General features: G+C 37.3%; 1 protein-coding gene across 3 annotated transcripts in view; it reads left to right on the forward strand.

Moving 5' to 3' along the window:
- Positions 1-17,067, forward strand: part of SLC4A4 (solute carrier family 4 member 4) — a 493,683-nt gene that overhangs the window by 426,054 nt on the left and 50,562 nt on the right. For all 3 annotated transcript variants that reach the window (XM_006142902.2, XM_014585732.2, XM_027769728.1), the window contains one exon: positions 15,223-15,336. In XM_006142902.2, coding sequence (XP_006142964.2) covers positions 15,223-15,336 — 114 coding nt within the window. The remainder of the gene's footprint in view (positions 1-15,222; positions 15,337-17,067) is intronic.

The following is a 17,067-nucleotide window of genomic DNA, read 5'->3' on the forward strand; positions in this document are numbered from 1 at the left end:
GGAAGCAAATGATGCACTCAAATTAGGGTAAGTTAGAAAGTTTGAAAAAGATATTATTTGCAAAGGTGAAGTTAGGGAATAAGAAGACCATAGGAGAGGGTATGGCATCCTGGTGCTGGTCATAATGGATTAATTCAATCCCATACTTAAATTCTTGCAAGATACAGAAAGGAAGTAGTCCTGGGACCTGGAAGGAGAGAGAAGGTAGAACTGACTTGAGAGATGATGTGACCTTGGATTGAGAAGGCCAGCCAGCAATAGGCCACTTCACAGAGATTATAGCTGGGGGAATTAATTCCCCAATTTCACTTTCTTCCTCAGTAGCTTTCTCCCACTGCCACTGACCAAACCCAACTGGTAGCCAGAAAACAAGCAAGCCCACTGTAGACCACACAGGTCAGCCCCTTAAGGCAGAAAGTGTGATGGAGAGGGGAAGGAGAATGGATCTGGGGTGACAAATGGAGATATCCAGCACAGTGGGTTCTCTGAGCTTTTCTTTATCAAATTAAACTAGTCATAATTCCTTTGATTATTTTGCTATAGTATTTCTGCTTTACACTCATACTCTGATTCTTCTATCTGGCCATCATTAACTGTGCCCGACAAGAGCCAGTAACCCACCCTCCTTCTGTTTGTCATGGAGCTACTAGCAATCTATCAGTATAAGCACTTAAGATGAAACAGATCGTCTTTGCTGACTTGTCTGTCAGATACTTAATTTGCTCAGCAGTCACTTCTACAGAGTCTCAATGGTTTGTAGGACATGGTGGAATTCTGCTCATTGACCATCTTCATCGCGTTTCCTGTTCTTTTTAGAGTGGTATATTAGGCCTCAATTCTGCACTGGGACCAGGCTGTTACATCCGCCTCAAGTCTTTAGTCAAAGTGTTTCAGCATCAAAACTTCCAGTGGAACATCACAGCATAATTTGTTATCTTCTGTGGCAGATGGCTCAGGGCATTCATGTATCGTGTTCTTCCAGAGTCCCACACCAATACGTGGTCATGAGCATGGAACAACAGTGCCATCACCACATGTGCGGTGGCTAATGGAAAGCAATGGCTTAAATATAGAGCAGATTTAGTAGAAATAGAAAACTCTAGACTCTATGAATTAGGCAAATTATCTATACTTTGGTTTTGGTACAGTCCTGTTTAGTGTGGCTATTGGTTTAATAGCATGAGAATGCCTTTCTGAAGGAACTGCTTAATTTCCTCACTTGCTGTGTTAGAATAAGTTTCAATTCTAATTCTCAAGTGAATTGGTATTTAAGTAAATATAATTGCTAAATTCCAGAGAACATCAACAGCTGTAACACTTTCTATGTTATATTTAGGTGATGTAGATTACTCTTTGTTAACCTTCTTAAAAAGTCAATAATTAGGGCCAGCTAGTGAAAGGTGATTAAGGTGGCTGGATCCCATATTGCCCATTCCATGATTCAAGTCCCAGATGTGGCAGCTTGAAAAAAATCAGCCAGGTACATGTGTGTGCATGCACAAAATCCTGAAGAAATAGAGTGATGGAGGAGAAGGGATTGTGTCATGTCCATTCTCCATGGAGAGTGCTTTCTCACTTTCTCTCTCTGTCTCTCTCTCTTTGTATCTCTGGCAAATTAAAAAAATAGAGTAATCAGTTTTCTATAATTAACTAGTATATTCATTCAATATTGAAGCAAAAATTATTGTGTATGTAATGTATGCTTAATTCATTACTGAGTGGTAAGGATACAAAGACAAATAATTCATGGGCCTGGCACATAGTTGGCACCTAATATATATTTGTTGCATAAATTAGCTTTTTGGGTTTTCAAAGGAGAATGAGTCATTTTGATCTTTCTGCCCCATTTATACGTGTTGTGTCTTGTGAAATCATTTTGGTGCCTTTTTGTGACCTAAGTAAGTTGATGGTGGTCTTTGAGGAACTGATTTTAAGAATAAAATAATATTGTAGAGCTCAAGAATTTTCATGAAAACATAATGAGCATTTTAGTTAGGTAATGCATTTATTTATTATCTACATACATCACAAGAAAAGTCTAGAATTTAACAAATAAGCTTTCTATTTAGAATATAACTTGTGGTTGATATTTTGGCCTGTGAATGTTCTGTTAAACAACCTTCTTTATTCTTCCTTCTTTCTCCTTCTTTCTTCCTCTTTCTCCCTTCCTCTTCTCCTTCCCTTCCTTCCCCTCCTCACCTTTTTCCCTTCCTTCTCTGAGAGGTGAGAAAACGCCACCCTAATCCAGTGGGGCTTGGGTATACCACAATCCTCTTTCCTCCATTTTTCTTTCTGTCAGGATCCTGGGAATGTACACCTACTGCCCCAACATGTTTACAAGCCACCTAGGCCAGGATTCAAACCATGATTGGCTATGTGAATTCTAGCTCCCCCTACACAGTGCTTAATCACTCCACTACAAGACTGGCCCATTAAGCAACTCTCTATAAAACACCCTGACATCCTGTTCTTTTATATGTTCTCTGAGAAATTTTCTTGGAGAATAGTGAAAATTGTTAAGAAACGACAGTACATTAAAAAAATAAATGCCCCATTTTCCTTTATTTTTGATCAGGGTCTTGCTCTCATCATCCTCTTAGCCAACCTCCCAGCTGGGACTATAGGCATATACCACCTCCTCTGACTCTTTCTTTAAAAGAAAAGAAAAAAGAAAGGAAGGAAGGGTATTTCTGTATTGCTCAGGCCAGTCTCAAGCTCACAACCTTCTTTCCTCAGCCTCCCAAATGTCTGGGATTACAGACATATGTCACAGCACTCAGACTAGACAAGAATAGGAATGGAACCTAGGCATCATGTGAGGTCTCGGCCTGTAGAAAATGGCATCTTAGCAGCTCATGCCACCACAGCCTAGCCTTGTCTGGTTCTTACAGAAATAGACCACATCATGGCACTGACACTCATTAAAAAAATGACTTTGCTATCTCTAAAACTATTAGACTTTTGAAGTCTTGTATTTTTATACCAAGGAAAGTCAGTTCAAAGTCAAATTTGGTTTTAATCCAAAATCATTTTCATGTTTATTTTGTTACAAGTGATAAAGAAATATTTACTTACAAATATAACTTAGTTTGTTAAACATTTAACAAAAACAATAAAAACTTCAGTTTGTGAGATCAGCAGTTGGCGTAATGACTATGTCACTGGACTCCCTTATAGTCGACTGCAGTTCCAGTCCTGGATACGGTGGCTTGAACTCACGTCGGGCACATGTGCATGAGTGCTCAGGATCCCAAGAGGAGAATGGAGAAGAAGGGATTGTGGTGTGGCCATCTCCCCTGGGGGGAGGGGTGATTTCTTGCTTTCTGTTTCTCTGTCTCTCTCTTTCTGACAAGCACACGCACCTTATAGCAAAAACCTCTCAAAAAACAAAAACAAAACTTCAGTTTGTATAGACATGACAAAAAAAGTACAGTCAACCAAAATTGAGCCTTAAGAAAAATAAAGTGGGAAACACTGATGACAAAACATTTTGAGAAAATTTTAATGGTGGTATAAATGCAGTCTCTAGATAAAAGAAATGATGTCGACTGTTTTCTCTGTTGGTCCTAGCACTTTCAGCTTGCTTGCCTCTTGTAGAAAAGTCAACAGCATTGAAATTTACACATTAACACAAAATGGTCTCCTATCCTATTTCCAGGTTGTCTAATTCAATCATATTTCTACTAATTATTCTTTTTAAACTTTTACTCTTGTACCCTAATATAAACTATGAAATCACTTTCCTTTTCAGGTCCTGGAATTTTTTATTCTAGTGGTTTCTTTGAGTTGTGTTAGAGGGTCAAGGAATTGGTAATTGGTCTTGAGTCATTGAATTTTAGAATAAGATTTGAATACCATCTAGTCTAATATCATCTCTTAATTTCAGACACGTGGTCATCTCCATGCTCCTGGAATGCTTGCTGGAATAGGAACTTAAACTATAGGCAGTCTTCTTACAAAAATTCGCCTTTCCACAGCTTCTGTCTCTAGTATCTGCTCACCTCATTTGGAGCAATATAGAACAAGCTTAGTTTCTCTTTCTTATGAAGACAGATTCTCTCTACAGCTTCTTGAGGTCTACCATCTTTCTTGGGATGTATTTTTCTGGACTCACATTTTTTTTTCCCTAAATGTATTTGGAAATGTGAAAAGGGCACAAAGAGAGCAATTTTTATGTCCTGCAAATCAGATTCAAAGCTCCCGTGCACACTTCCAAGTGTATCTCTAGGCTGCTGAAGTCCCTGCTTGCTATCTTTTTTGTTCTTCATTATTATTATTATTTATACATTCTATTAGATTTTCAAATACAAGACTTTGAAAATCTAATTTTTTTAGTGACATTATACATCATTTAGATTATAAAGAGACTTTGCCCAGCATGGTATACACCTCAATCTAGCCTACTTGAGAATACTATACACATCCTCATCAACAGGTAACAAACCATACCTGTGTTTCACAAATGTATTACCTCCCCATTTTTCCCCCAAATTTCCCTTCTTGTGCTCTTCTCCTCCCACACTCTCCCTCTACTTTGTCTTTAGTGCCCATAGCAATTCCTAATGCTTTTATGTCCTCCAGTCTCTTTAAGGCATGTTCTGCTTCAATATCAGTTTTGCCTTGTTCCTCTAGTTACCCTTCTCTTGAGCAGCTCCAGATTTTTAGTTTCTACTTAGAATACACACCAGATTAGGATGTTGTCTATCCCATGTGGTGTGATTATTTGTTTCTGGTACACATCCATCGGGTTCCATGTTGTATCCAGTTTTGAGGCAGGACAGAAAAATCAACAGCATTTAAATCCATGCACTAACACAGAATGGTCTCCTATCCTGTTTCCAGGTTGTCTAATTCATTCATGTGACTTACTAATTATTCTTTTTTTAAAAGAATTATTTTATTGGGAACCAGCAGTTAGCGTAATGGCTATGTTGCTGGACTCCCACGTAGTCAACCATGGTTCACGTCCTGGACCCGGTGGCTTAAAACTCATGCCGGACGTGCCCAAGATCATGAGAAGAGAATGGAGGAGAAGGGATTGTGACGTGACCATCTCCCCTGGGGGGTGATTTCTCACTTTCTGTCTCTATGTCTCTCTCAGTCTGGTGAGCGCAAGTGCCCTATAGCGAAAATCTCTCAAAAAAGAAAAAAGAATTATTTTATTTAAATTTATTTATTTATTTATTTATATGTTTATATTTGACCAAAGAAGGATGGAGTGAGAGAAAGAGAGGGAAAGTGATAAAGCAAGCTACCAGGTCTGGGACCACTGTCAACCATGTGGGGGCCCAGTGCCCTTAACTACTATGCCACCTGCCAGCCACACTAATTAATCTTTTTAATTTTACTCTTGTACCATAATATAAACTATGAAACCACTTTCCTTTTCAGGTCCTGGAGTTCTTTATTATAGTGACTTCTTTGAGTTATAGTGATTGCCAAAGTCTCCTCAACATTCCAGCACCTACTTCACAAGGCCTCCTTCCTTTCCAGTAGACTTCCATGCTCAAGATCTAAGCCATACCAGATAAACTGCCCAGTTCACTTCCCATGCTTGTTCCCAAATCTCTTTGACTTGGAACTTAACAGCATTAAAATCTTAGAGTCTAATTCGACTTTCCTCTTATTGAAATCTGCTTACAGTGAGTATTATTCAATCAAAGGACAGTCAGTTATGATTGTTTTATTTTATCTTATTTTGTTGGCCATGGGGTGTGTGTGTTCCCTGGAGAGAGACAGAGACAGAGAGAGAGAAAGTAAGAAAGAACTCCCCGAGTTGGGGTAACAGTCATGCTGCAATCCTTACTCCTCCATCCTCCTGTAAGGATTTTGGGTATGCACGCACATGGTCCTGGTGTGTTCTTCATGCCACCAGGTCTGGTACTCGAACCTCACAATTGGCCTTGTAGAATCCAGTCATCTCAACCACCATGCCACCGGTGCTCTGACCTGAATTACGATTATTTCTATTGCTAGTACTAATGCTTATTTCTTTCACAGTGCTTCTTAGCAATGGCTGCTAGGAGATCAAATTTTAAAATGCTCATGGCCGTTTGTGTCATTTTGTGATCACCAAAAGGTGCATATTTTATATTCTTTTTTTTTTAAAAAAAATCTAGAATAAATGCTTCTTTAAACTATTTTTTGGCATTTTCCAAGCACCATGATCATTAGAGGAATTGACATCATGAATTAATATTTATGGAGAGCCTACAGGCTGCCTGCTGCTGTTCTTATCTCTTTGTTACAGCTTTATCCATTGAGAACTCTCTGCAGGCCTATGGCCCTTTCCCCCCAGTTAATTTAGGAGCAGCTGTGGTCCTTGCAAAGTGAAAACCAAATGTCCTCTGGGGCTTCAGAGGAACTATATTTATTTTTTACTCCTGTAAATTAACTAGCTTTTCACTGTTGGTGTCCGTATGATTATGACTCTCAATAATTAATACAGGTTCATCCTTCATAAACAGAGTGCCTATAATAGATTTATGAGGTTGTTTTTGCTCATGAACAAGAGAGCAGCATATGGTTATTTTAATTTCTTTTCCCATTCACTTATTTCTTCTGTGCTTGGGTAGTTTAAATATTTAAACTGGTTACTTCTTATTAGATTAATCACGATATTGTCTAATTTATTCTATAGAGGCCATTAATATTTTTCTCCTCTTCATTTTTACAATTAAAAAATAGTAAACAAGAAGAAAAGAGCTCAAAACCAGTCTGATTTAAAAGGGACATTACAATCTTGAAACATACTTTTTTTTATATTGGGGTAGGAATAATCATGTATTGCATGCATGTACCATTAACCAAACTTTTTGTATGTCAAGCCTTGCTATCTTTGAATTATCTCTATGTTCTCTTACTTGTGATAATCAATATTTCTTGGATGTTGAAGTTTAAGCCTGCAGAGACGTAGCATTTGATTTGGATGGACACCTATAAGTTGTGATGTTTGTCTAAGCTTGGTTTGAGGCCTCTTAATCCACAGGACTGGGCAAGATATCCTGTGGAAACACAATTTCTCATGAAAATTTTGGCACTTCTACTTGTAGTTATTACCAGTAAGAGCTAGAAGGGAATTAGGAAATTTGAGATTCTAATTTGCTTTCTTTCTTGATATATTGGCCAACTTGAAAGGGTGGTGCTTTTAGAGTTTTTAAATGAGATCAAGTTTGATGAAATGAAAGGTAAAACTAGCAACAAAAGGAAATCATGTAATTTTCTTTTTCTAAATGTGTTTGGATATGTGAGAATGGCTCAGAGAGAGCCATTTTTATCTCCTTAAAGTCAGACTCAAAGCTTTTGTGGCAACCTTCGACTGGTGGGTTGAACCTATTCATTGCTTGGCATCTTGAGGGCACTTTCTGCTTCTACCATATCAGTTTTGCCTCGTTCAAATTAAAGTTTTAATTTTAGTATGAAGACCTGAATAGCACCCCTATCTGCCTTTTCTAATTAGAGGATTTACAGTAGGATACAGAAGTGGCCTGGGATAAATCAATTTCCTTGACTATGAAGTTTAAACTGGATCCAATATCTTAGAAATGAATGTCTTAATAATAAACACTCCCCAGGGGTGATTTTTGCTGTAACTGAACTGTATTATACAATTTAAAGAAAAGGAAAGGAAATGAAGTGAGTACATTATACAGAATAAGTCGCCTGACTGTGAGTTTTAGTGAGGTTACACTGATTATTAATACAGCAATGCTTTTTTTCTCCATGTTAAGAACTGTAATCTTGAATTTATTAACTTTTGTCTTTTTAGTTACTTTCGTATCTGTAGTTAAATAGAGCCACACTTGAGAAAACTGTCACTGCCTAGGAGGTCTAAAAAAATCAATCTATCCATCTATTTTTCTATTCTTTCATCTGACCTGTGTAATATATATGTACCTATTTATTTATATTAGTTATTACTTTTCTGTGGCAGTTTTATCAAAGTACCACAAACGTGGTGGCTTAAAACAGCAAACATTTCAATCTGAGAGGTTAGATCTGGTGGTTAAAATTGAGATGTGGAATCCAGAAATCTGAAATGGGTCTCACTATGCTAAAATCAAGGTGTGAGTAGGGCTCTCTTCCTCTGAGGTCTCCGGGGGAGAATGTGTTTCCTCGCTTTTACCAACTTTGTAGGGCCTTCCTGCATCCCTAGGCTCATAGCCCTTTCCTTCAACTTCAAAGCCAGCCAGCGATGGATGGTCAAGCCTTTCTCATGCATCTTTACTCGGATGCTGACTCTTCTGCCTCTTTCTTTCAGTTGTAAGAACTCTTAGGTTTATCTCGAGGCCAAACAGATAACCTTACCAATCTCAACGTCAGCTGATGGACAACCTTAGTTCTATCTGCAACCTTCATTCTCCCTTTCCATGTAGCAAAACATGTTCACAGTTTCTGGGAAGTGGGATGTGGACAACTTTAGAGATGTGTTATACTTTCTTCTACCTACCACATTATCTGACCTAAATGTTAACACCGTCACTCTGGGTACTGCACTGACACTGTATCAAACGGGAGCAATTAGAGAAGCAAGGGGACCATACAGGACACTTTACCATAGGACAGAAAGTAGTGACTTAGGTAGGGTGGTAATAACAATAGGGGTAGAGAGAAGTGACAGGATGATAGGTATTGTTTAAGATAATTTGCTGACCTGTTAAATGTAGACTATGAGAGAAAGAGGAGTCAAATGGATTCTAAAGTTTTTGGCCTGAGTAACAAGGAAAATTTAGCTGTCATTATTTAAGATGGAGAAAACTACTGATAGAGCAGTTTTAGGGCATTAGTAGTTAGGGCAGGTTTGGCCAGAAAAGGGGACAGGGCATTAGTAGTTAGGGCAGGTTTGGCCAGGGGAGCTGGGGAAGATCAAGCATTTAGTTTTTGCATTTGAGAAGCCTATAAGAAATCTAAATAGAGGTATTAGGTAACTAATTTAGGTAGTTTATTGTGTGTGTGTGTGTGGTTTTTTTTTTTTTCTTATTTGTTTGTTTTTGGTTAGTGTGTGTGTATGTGTGTGGATAGTGGGCTGGTTATTTTAGACAGGATCTTGTCCTGTTGTGATCCTCTGGTTCTTAGTCTTCTGAGTGGCTGGGACTACAGACACACTTTCCAGGCTGGGTTAAGAATCCAAACTCAGTGTGCTCTATTGGTCAGGGTTCTTCAGGAAAACAGAACCAATAGGATAAATGTATACATAAAAAAAGATTTATTATAGTATAGGGTCATGGGGGAAGTCATGATTCATTTTTGCATAGAAAAACAGAAGAATATGTTATGACTTTCCCAATGACCTAATAATTATCTCACATGGTCATAAGGTAGAGAAGTCTCACAATGAGCTGTCTGCAAGCTGGTGAAATCTTGCCACTGAAAGACTTCGTGGAAGAGATGCTGGTATAGTTCTAGTCCAAGGCCTGATGGGGGCTTTTGGGAGGCCCCAGGTCTGAACACTCTTATGCCACTCACTGATGTGAGTCCAGTGTCCAAAGGTTAAAATAATTGGAGTCTGTCAAGCTCAGGGGACATTGGGACCAGGAGCCAGCAGAAATAAACATAGCCAATGACTGAGCGGAGGAGCCAGGATGGAGCAAACAAATATGTAGGAGTAGAATGCACAGCATGCCCTGGAAGGAAGAGACAAGAGACATAGAGGGTTGGAGGAGGAAAGAAGAAACATCACTTCCTCTGTTTGTCCCTTCTGTCCCTTCCATGCTCCCAGCTGACTGAATGGTACCTGCCCACATTGAAGAGGTATCTACCTTACTCAGTCCACTAACTCAGAAACCAACCTTCTCCGACAACCCTCTCACAGACATACTTAACACAATGTTTTACCAGTCTTACAGGCATCCTTCAACCCAGTCAACACCAAATATTAACCATTACACCTGCCAAGCAGCAGCTTCTGATATGTTCTACCATAGCTAAGCCAGTGTCAAGTGGTTTGATGATTCTGGCATGTATAACTATGGTCTGACTCAGAGACAAATTTCTTATTCTTCAGCACAGAGATAATATTTTAAAGTGAGATCAGCAGTTAGCATAATGGCTATGTCGCTGGACTCCCATGTAGTCAACCATGGCTTAAACTCATGCCGGGCATGTGTGTATGTGCTTGTGCCCAAGATCCTGAGAGGAGAATGGAGGAGAAGGGATTGTAGTGTGGCCATCCCCCCAGGGGGGTGATTTCTCACTTTCTGTCTCTGTCTTTCTGGTGAGCACACGTGCCCTATAGCGAAAACCTCTCAAAACCAAAAATTTTAAAGCAGAGCAAAGTGCACTCTCTATCCTTTGGTAGTGCTGTGTTCTCTCCATATAGTATTTGCTTTTTGAAGTTTAATAAGATACTTTTGGGGGCAAGCAGGTAGTATGGTGGCTAAGGTGCTAGATTCCCAAATGACCAACTATGGTTCAAGTTCTGGACCTGGTGGCTTGAAAATCAAGTCTGGCATATATGCGTGCATGCCCCAAATCCTCAGAATAGAATGGAGGTAAAGGGATTATGGTGTGGCCATTTCCCCTAGTGGGTGATTTCTCACTTTCCCTCTGTTTCTCTCTGTTTCTGTTCAGTGAGTACTTTGCCCTGTGGCAAAAACTGAAGGGGGGAAAGAGATACTTTCAAGTCAACATATTAATGCCATCTTTAGAAGGTTATATATCTATGGAGATTCTGTATTAAATATGAGAGTTTAGAATGGAGCAAGGAATTCAGTTATTTTATTAGCTGTGGAAATGATGATTTTAGGAGATTTGACTATTTTATATTCTCTCAAATGTCATTGGTGATAATAAATTACTTTCTCTTTGAGTATAAGTTTAACTTAAAATTACTCATGGTTGTACATTATTCAGTAGAGTAAAAATTGGTAAATCAGTATAACAGGAAGGTAATTTGACATTATGTATCAAAGCTTTAAATTTTTATGGACACATTGATACAGTGATTCTGCTGACAAAAACTTATTCTGCAGAAACAGTCTGAGATATGTGCAGATTTTTTTAGTAGTATTTTTAATAGTAAAATACTGGAAGCATCCAAATAGAGTACTAGAAAAGTAGATTTTGAGATATTCATTCAGCATAACACTGTATATATATATATATATGCTACAGAGCATGTGTACTTACCAGAGAAAGACATCTCAGGAGAGAGGGTGAGGATAAAGTATCCCCCAGGGAGATGTCAATTCCTTCTTCTGTGTTTTTCCTTTGTTTGGGGATTTTGAGCATGCATACACTTGTACCCAGTGTGTTTCTGAAGTTGCTGGGTCTGGGACTCCAACTTTGCAGATGGCCATAGGGGTTCCAACTGCCTTAACTACCAGGCCAAGGAGCCAGCCCAGTGTCTATTACAGAAAATGTCAAATGAGACAGAAAAACTGAAAAAAGTGAGATATCGAACAGTGAAAACCTCTATGTGTGCACATACACATGAATATACATGTATACAAGAATATTTTGTGTTAGTATTTACAATGTTAAAATTTAAAATTTATTCTTAGGTAGTAAAATTGGTAATCATTTTCTTCATTTCATCTCTTATCTTGTAAATGTTCTACAATTAGCACATATTAATTTCAAACAAGAAAAATCAAAATGAATATGAAAAAAGATGGAATAATGGATCATTCAGACATACACCTGGTTAATGTAGGTAATCAAATATTCTTTGCTATAAGAAGTATTTTAGGATTATTTGGAATGATAGCAAAGCCATTAAAATAATGTGAATAGCTTCCCAAAGAAAATAATTTGAAAGACAACATTATTTTGGATTTGGAAGTTCTGGCATATTAGGGGTTGAGGGGATAAGAGTATATTTTAAATTAAAGATTAATTCACATAATAAAATGCACAGATCATATGTATACAGTTCAATATGACAGTTGACATATTTGTTGACAGTGACAGTTTTGACAGGTATACATATTGGTATAGCCAATACCCAAATCAAATTATAGTTGGTATATTTATGTGAAAAAAGTCATTGTTTTTATTTGGATATTGTCATACTGTAAATAATTGCTCAGAGCAATTTAGAACTTTTAGGGTGCTTTCTCTTTCTTGATATTTGGGATCATGTACTTTGACCTTGTTCTCTTACAAAGTATTTAAGTGCATCTCAGGTACAAGTATTGTAATTTCTCTCCTTCCTTTCAGTTTTTACATAGGACTTCAGTGATGGTGTCTGGTCTGTCATATTGATTTTTTCAGGGTGTTTGATTTATGAAAGGCTGAGAATACCTCCTCCCCCCAAGTAAAAAATAGCATTTCCTTAAATGCCTGGCAGTGATTCCAGTTAAGCAGGTCTGTTCTCTAGTTGTTCTAAGTCTGGTGAAAATTTTACCAAGAAATTCCAGACCGATTTCATTTCCAACACATTCTTTTTCTTCCCTTGTTTCGTTATTGTTTTTAAAGGAGGAAAACTGCTTTTAATAATGATTCTCTTCTATTGAACAACTTACAGGATTTTGAGTTGTCATCAAGTTGGATTTTCTTAACAATTGGGAGAATGATAAATAAGAATTAACTTCTTTTTTGGCTTTGAAATAGCCTATGGTCCTCCAGTGATTTATGACCTACTGGACCAGAGGGAATGGTTTAACATCTTAAGACATTCCCAGCACCACTTCACATCATCGTCTTTGTCAGACCATTCAGAACTGCCAGTATCAACACCACTTGCACAAAACTTACAAAATGAGAGTGTTTTTCTACTCTCCACCCCTGGAAAACATCTTTTTCCTGCAGGGCTTCTAGATACTTCCAAGCAAAATTATTTCTGAATGGCAGTTCCATATCATTATTGGGTTTTTTATTTCTTCTTCCTTGGAATTGAAGGTTCCTTTCAAAGACCTGTTGACAGTGATCATCCAGTTATCTGGTCATCTCTTTAGCCAAGAGGCTTTCTGGAACTTGACATACTAACAGTTAATGTTAGTTAGGAGAGTTTATTACATTCCAGGCATTATGTTAATCATTTTCATGGCTTATATTATTTGATTCTTATAGTTAATGAAGTTTTAGAGATTATTTTGACGATGCTTTGCAAGTAATCAAATTGAAGCTAAGAAAGGATAAGTGTTTATAGATAATAAATAATGGTACTGGACTTCTAACTCAGGTAATAGGACAATAGTAACCATCTTCCTAACAACTGTACCATATTTCTTCTTCAAACTGATTTCTGCTATTTGTCCTTAAATTTATTGTGTGTATTCAGTGTTAACTCACTCCTAAAAAGGCCTAGATTGGCCTTCTGTTTTTTTTTTTGTTTGTTTGTTTGTTTGTTTGTTTTTTGAGAGAGATTTTCACTATAGGGCACGTGCGCTCGCCAGACAGACAGAGAGAGACATAGAGACAGAAAGCGAGAAATCACCCCCCCAGGGGGGATGGTCACGCCGCAATCCCTTCTCCTCCATTCTCCTCTTGGGATCATGGGCACGCACGCACACGCGCCCGGCGTGAGTTTTAAGCCACCGGGTCCGGGACGCGAACCGCGGTTGACTACGTGGGAGTCCAGCGACATAGCCATTACGCTAACTGCTGGTTCCCATCTTCTGTTTTTTTTTTTTTTGGAGGGTACTTCTCAAGTAAGCCAATCCTAGCAGAATCTAAGCCTCTAGAAGGAAAAGGAACTTATTGCCAGAAGGACCACCTTTGTTTCTGCTATTAACTAATACACAAAGCCCCAGATATGTGGTATTGGTCAAGAATTGAGCACTATGTCCTTTGGATACCTATACTACCAAGTAACCTCTCTTCCTCCCTTCAGTTTCTGTTGGATATCTGGTGTAGTAGTTCCACTGCTGTCCCAAGAAACCCTCTGTCCTGAGAACTATGCTTCTGCCCATCATTGATCTCCTTTCTTTCATCTAATAGCATTAGAAGCTGATTGCCCACCCTGAGATAATCTGCTACTTCTGAATCAACCCTGAATTGATGTAGGAGCAGGATTCCCTGTATATAACTTGACTGTGAGCTTTGGATTGTGTCTATTTTATGCACTGTGGTATTTTTAGCACCAAGCAAAGTATTAGGAAATAAATAAATTCTGGTCAAATGATCAAATTATACACAATTATGTATACTTGCCTTATGGGAAACTCGGGTATCTGCTCTGTTAGCCTTTTGGACCTTTCTCAATGGCTTGAGAGAATACAGAGCAACTGCAAAGCAACCAAATAGCCCTGTACTGTCCTTCTCAACTTGTAAGTGGCATTCTGAACCTATTTCATGGGGAAATTCTGGGTTTAGTGCTGTATACCATAAAACACAGATCTTGACCTGACCAGAGGCAGGAACTTAGAAATTTGGAAATAATCAAATTAGGCAACTACATTTTAGAAGTGGTGAAGAAGAGATACACCATATATAAACCATATATAAGAAATTTCAGGCGCTAGCCTGGCCTGAAGATTTTTTTTTTTTTTTTTCCAAAGCTAGTGCAGCTATCACATTTCCTAGCTTTTATCTCTGAGGTTTTTACACTGAGGTCTTGGTATTTAACTCACATAGTGGACTGGAATTTGTAATCTCTTTCCTGCTAGAACCTTGACGTTTTCTGGTTACTTTGCAAGATTTGTCTTGCTCTGTACTCACAATGTTACCTCCTAAATAATGAAGAGAGTTCTATGTCTTTGTGCAGAATTTTATAATATGTAGTTAGTTTTTTTTTCCAGAGGTTTTTGCTTTGGGGGATGTGTGTTTGCCAGAAAGAGAGAGACAGAGAGACAAAAGGCAAGAAATCACTCCCCTGGGGGATGGCCACGCCATAATCCCTTCTCCATTCTCCTCTTGCGATCTTGGGTATATATGCACATGTGCCTAGCATGAGTTTAAGCCACTGGGTCTGGGACTATGTAGTTAGATTTTATTCTCATCTAGGTACCCATCCTTCATTCAGGACAAATGTTAGTAGAATATATTGGGGATATATTTTGTTCGATTGCCTTCCCTGTCTATACACACACACACACACACACACACACACACACACAATATGACCTATTCTGTGGAATCAGATTATGTCTGGCCATGAAGGTGATAAACTAATGCAAACACAATTTTAAAATAATCTCTTTGCAGAGTGACACCTCCTTCAATTTGCTGATGAAGCTGTTAACTATAAACATTAGTAAATATAAAATACTTTATATTAGGTAAATATATGTATTCAGTACTAAATGGTTCCTGGTATCTTTTTTTTTTTTACTTTTTCAGGCAAGAAAACTGATCAGTGACTTTGCCATTATCTTGTCCATTCTCATCTTTTGTGTAATAGATGCCCTAGTAGGTGTGGACACTCCAAAACTAATTGTGCCAAGTGAATTCAAGGTAGGTGATTTTTTACCTTTTGGTCAATCCTGGAGCTCTCTGGCTTTTTTTTTTTTTTTAAACCTTTTCTTTTTTGCCCCTTTTTCTCTATTCTAGTTTATTGTGTCTTTAGGTTAGTGTGGTATCTATCTATTTCTTTTTTTCAAAAGTAGTCTTTTGTTAGGTTTATATAGACAGTTAGTCAAATTTGCTCACTAAAATAAAAATGCCAAGACTAGGTTCACAAAATGCAAGGTTCACATTTTATTGATAATTATTTAAAAATAAGTTATAAGAACATTACAAATTCTGCCTTATAGTTTTAGAATATTTAACAATATCTGAAGTATTTTCAAACATTTTATCACCTAGATTCATATAATAATTCTGGGAAGTGTACACTGTAGCTATCATCATCCTAGTTTTGTAAACCTGAGATTAAGGCTCATAGAAATTTCTCAAATTAAGGAACTAGTAGTATCAGGGTGGGACGTTTGAATCAAAGTCTACAGACTCCTAATTCAATGCTGTTTTCTTCTGAAAACCCCCCTGCCATACTTATTTATATACAATGTTCATTCCAATTATTATAAGACTGTATAAGAATTATTTATTTTATGAGTCTATTGTTATAGACTTGTAGGGACATAATGGATAAAATTTGTATTTCATTCATTTTTAAATATATCTGTAACTAACTTTCAATTATAGGCCTTTCAACTATTTTCTAGTATAATCCTCTCTCCACTACTGAGATCATATACGAGTATATGCTAAGAAATAGTAAACTAACTGTGGTTTTAGTTTAATAACTACTTAATGAGGAAGGGATATATATGTTACAAAAAATTTTTTTGGATTTTCTTTGCCATCACATATTTATTAGCAAAGGTAAATTTTCATTAATTTCATCATTAGTTAATTTCAGTTTTTATTAAACATTTGCTTTGAGTCAGGTTCTATCCTGGGGGTTCAAAATTAATTCATAAGCAAGACACAAGTTCCTTTCTTACTAGCTCACAACCGAGTAAATGTAGTAAAATGTCTATAGATTCAGCAATGAGCTATGAGCAAAGTGAGACAGAAGGTAGAATATCTCAGGAGAGAATCAGATTTTCTTGATAGCAAATCTGGTGGAAGAATGAATAGTGTTCCATTTCAGTATTTTTATTTACACTGTTTAAGAAAAAAGCCTAGGAAAAAAGTTGTTGGTAGTATACATATGTGATCTACTGATAGAAAATAGAATGAAAGCTAGACAAATGGCCATTTTCTCCACAATTTTGTGACATTTCTCTGCATTTAAACAGTTAGTCTGGAAGATTTTTAAATGTAAAATAAGAGACTAGTATATTTAAATTAATTCAACTGTAACATAAAAATATTTGTAGCATATATATATAGATATTATATTGTAGAGGTATTGTAATCTGACAGTAGTAGAAACAACCTCAATATAATTGCTAAAACTCATGAACAAAATTCATATTGGTCATTTTTCTTTTTTACTAAATATTACCTTTGAGGTTCTCTTCTGGCTGTTCTTTAAACTTAAATCACTTTCTTCCATCTAGAGTCCTTATCTTAAATCATCCCAAATACACAAAATGGCATTCCCTATTTTTCCAAGAGCTCATATTATTTTTCTCCTTCTTTTAAAATATTGTCTCAAAAATAATGTCCATTGGGTGGTTTTTGGTGAATAATTTTCTTTTTGCAGCCCATGAATGTTTTTATTATCCAATATGTTCG

Source organism: Tupaia chinensis, unplaced genomic scaffold (genome assembly GCF_000334495.1).
Source record: "Tupaia chinensis unplaced genomic scaffold, TupChi_1.0 Scaffold000086_1, whole genome shotgun sequence".
Classification (NCBI taxonomy): Eukaryota; Metazoa; Chordata; class Mammalia; order Scandentia; family Tupaiidae; genus Tupaia; species Tupaia belangeri.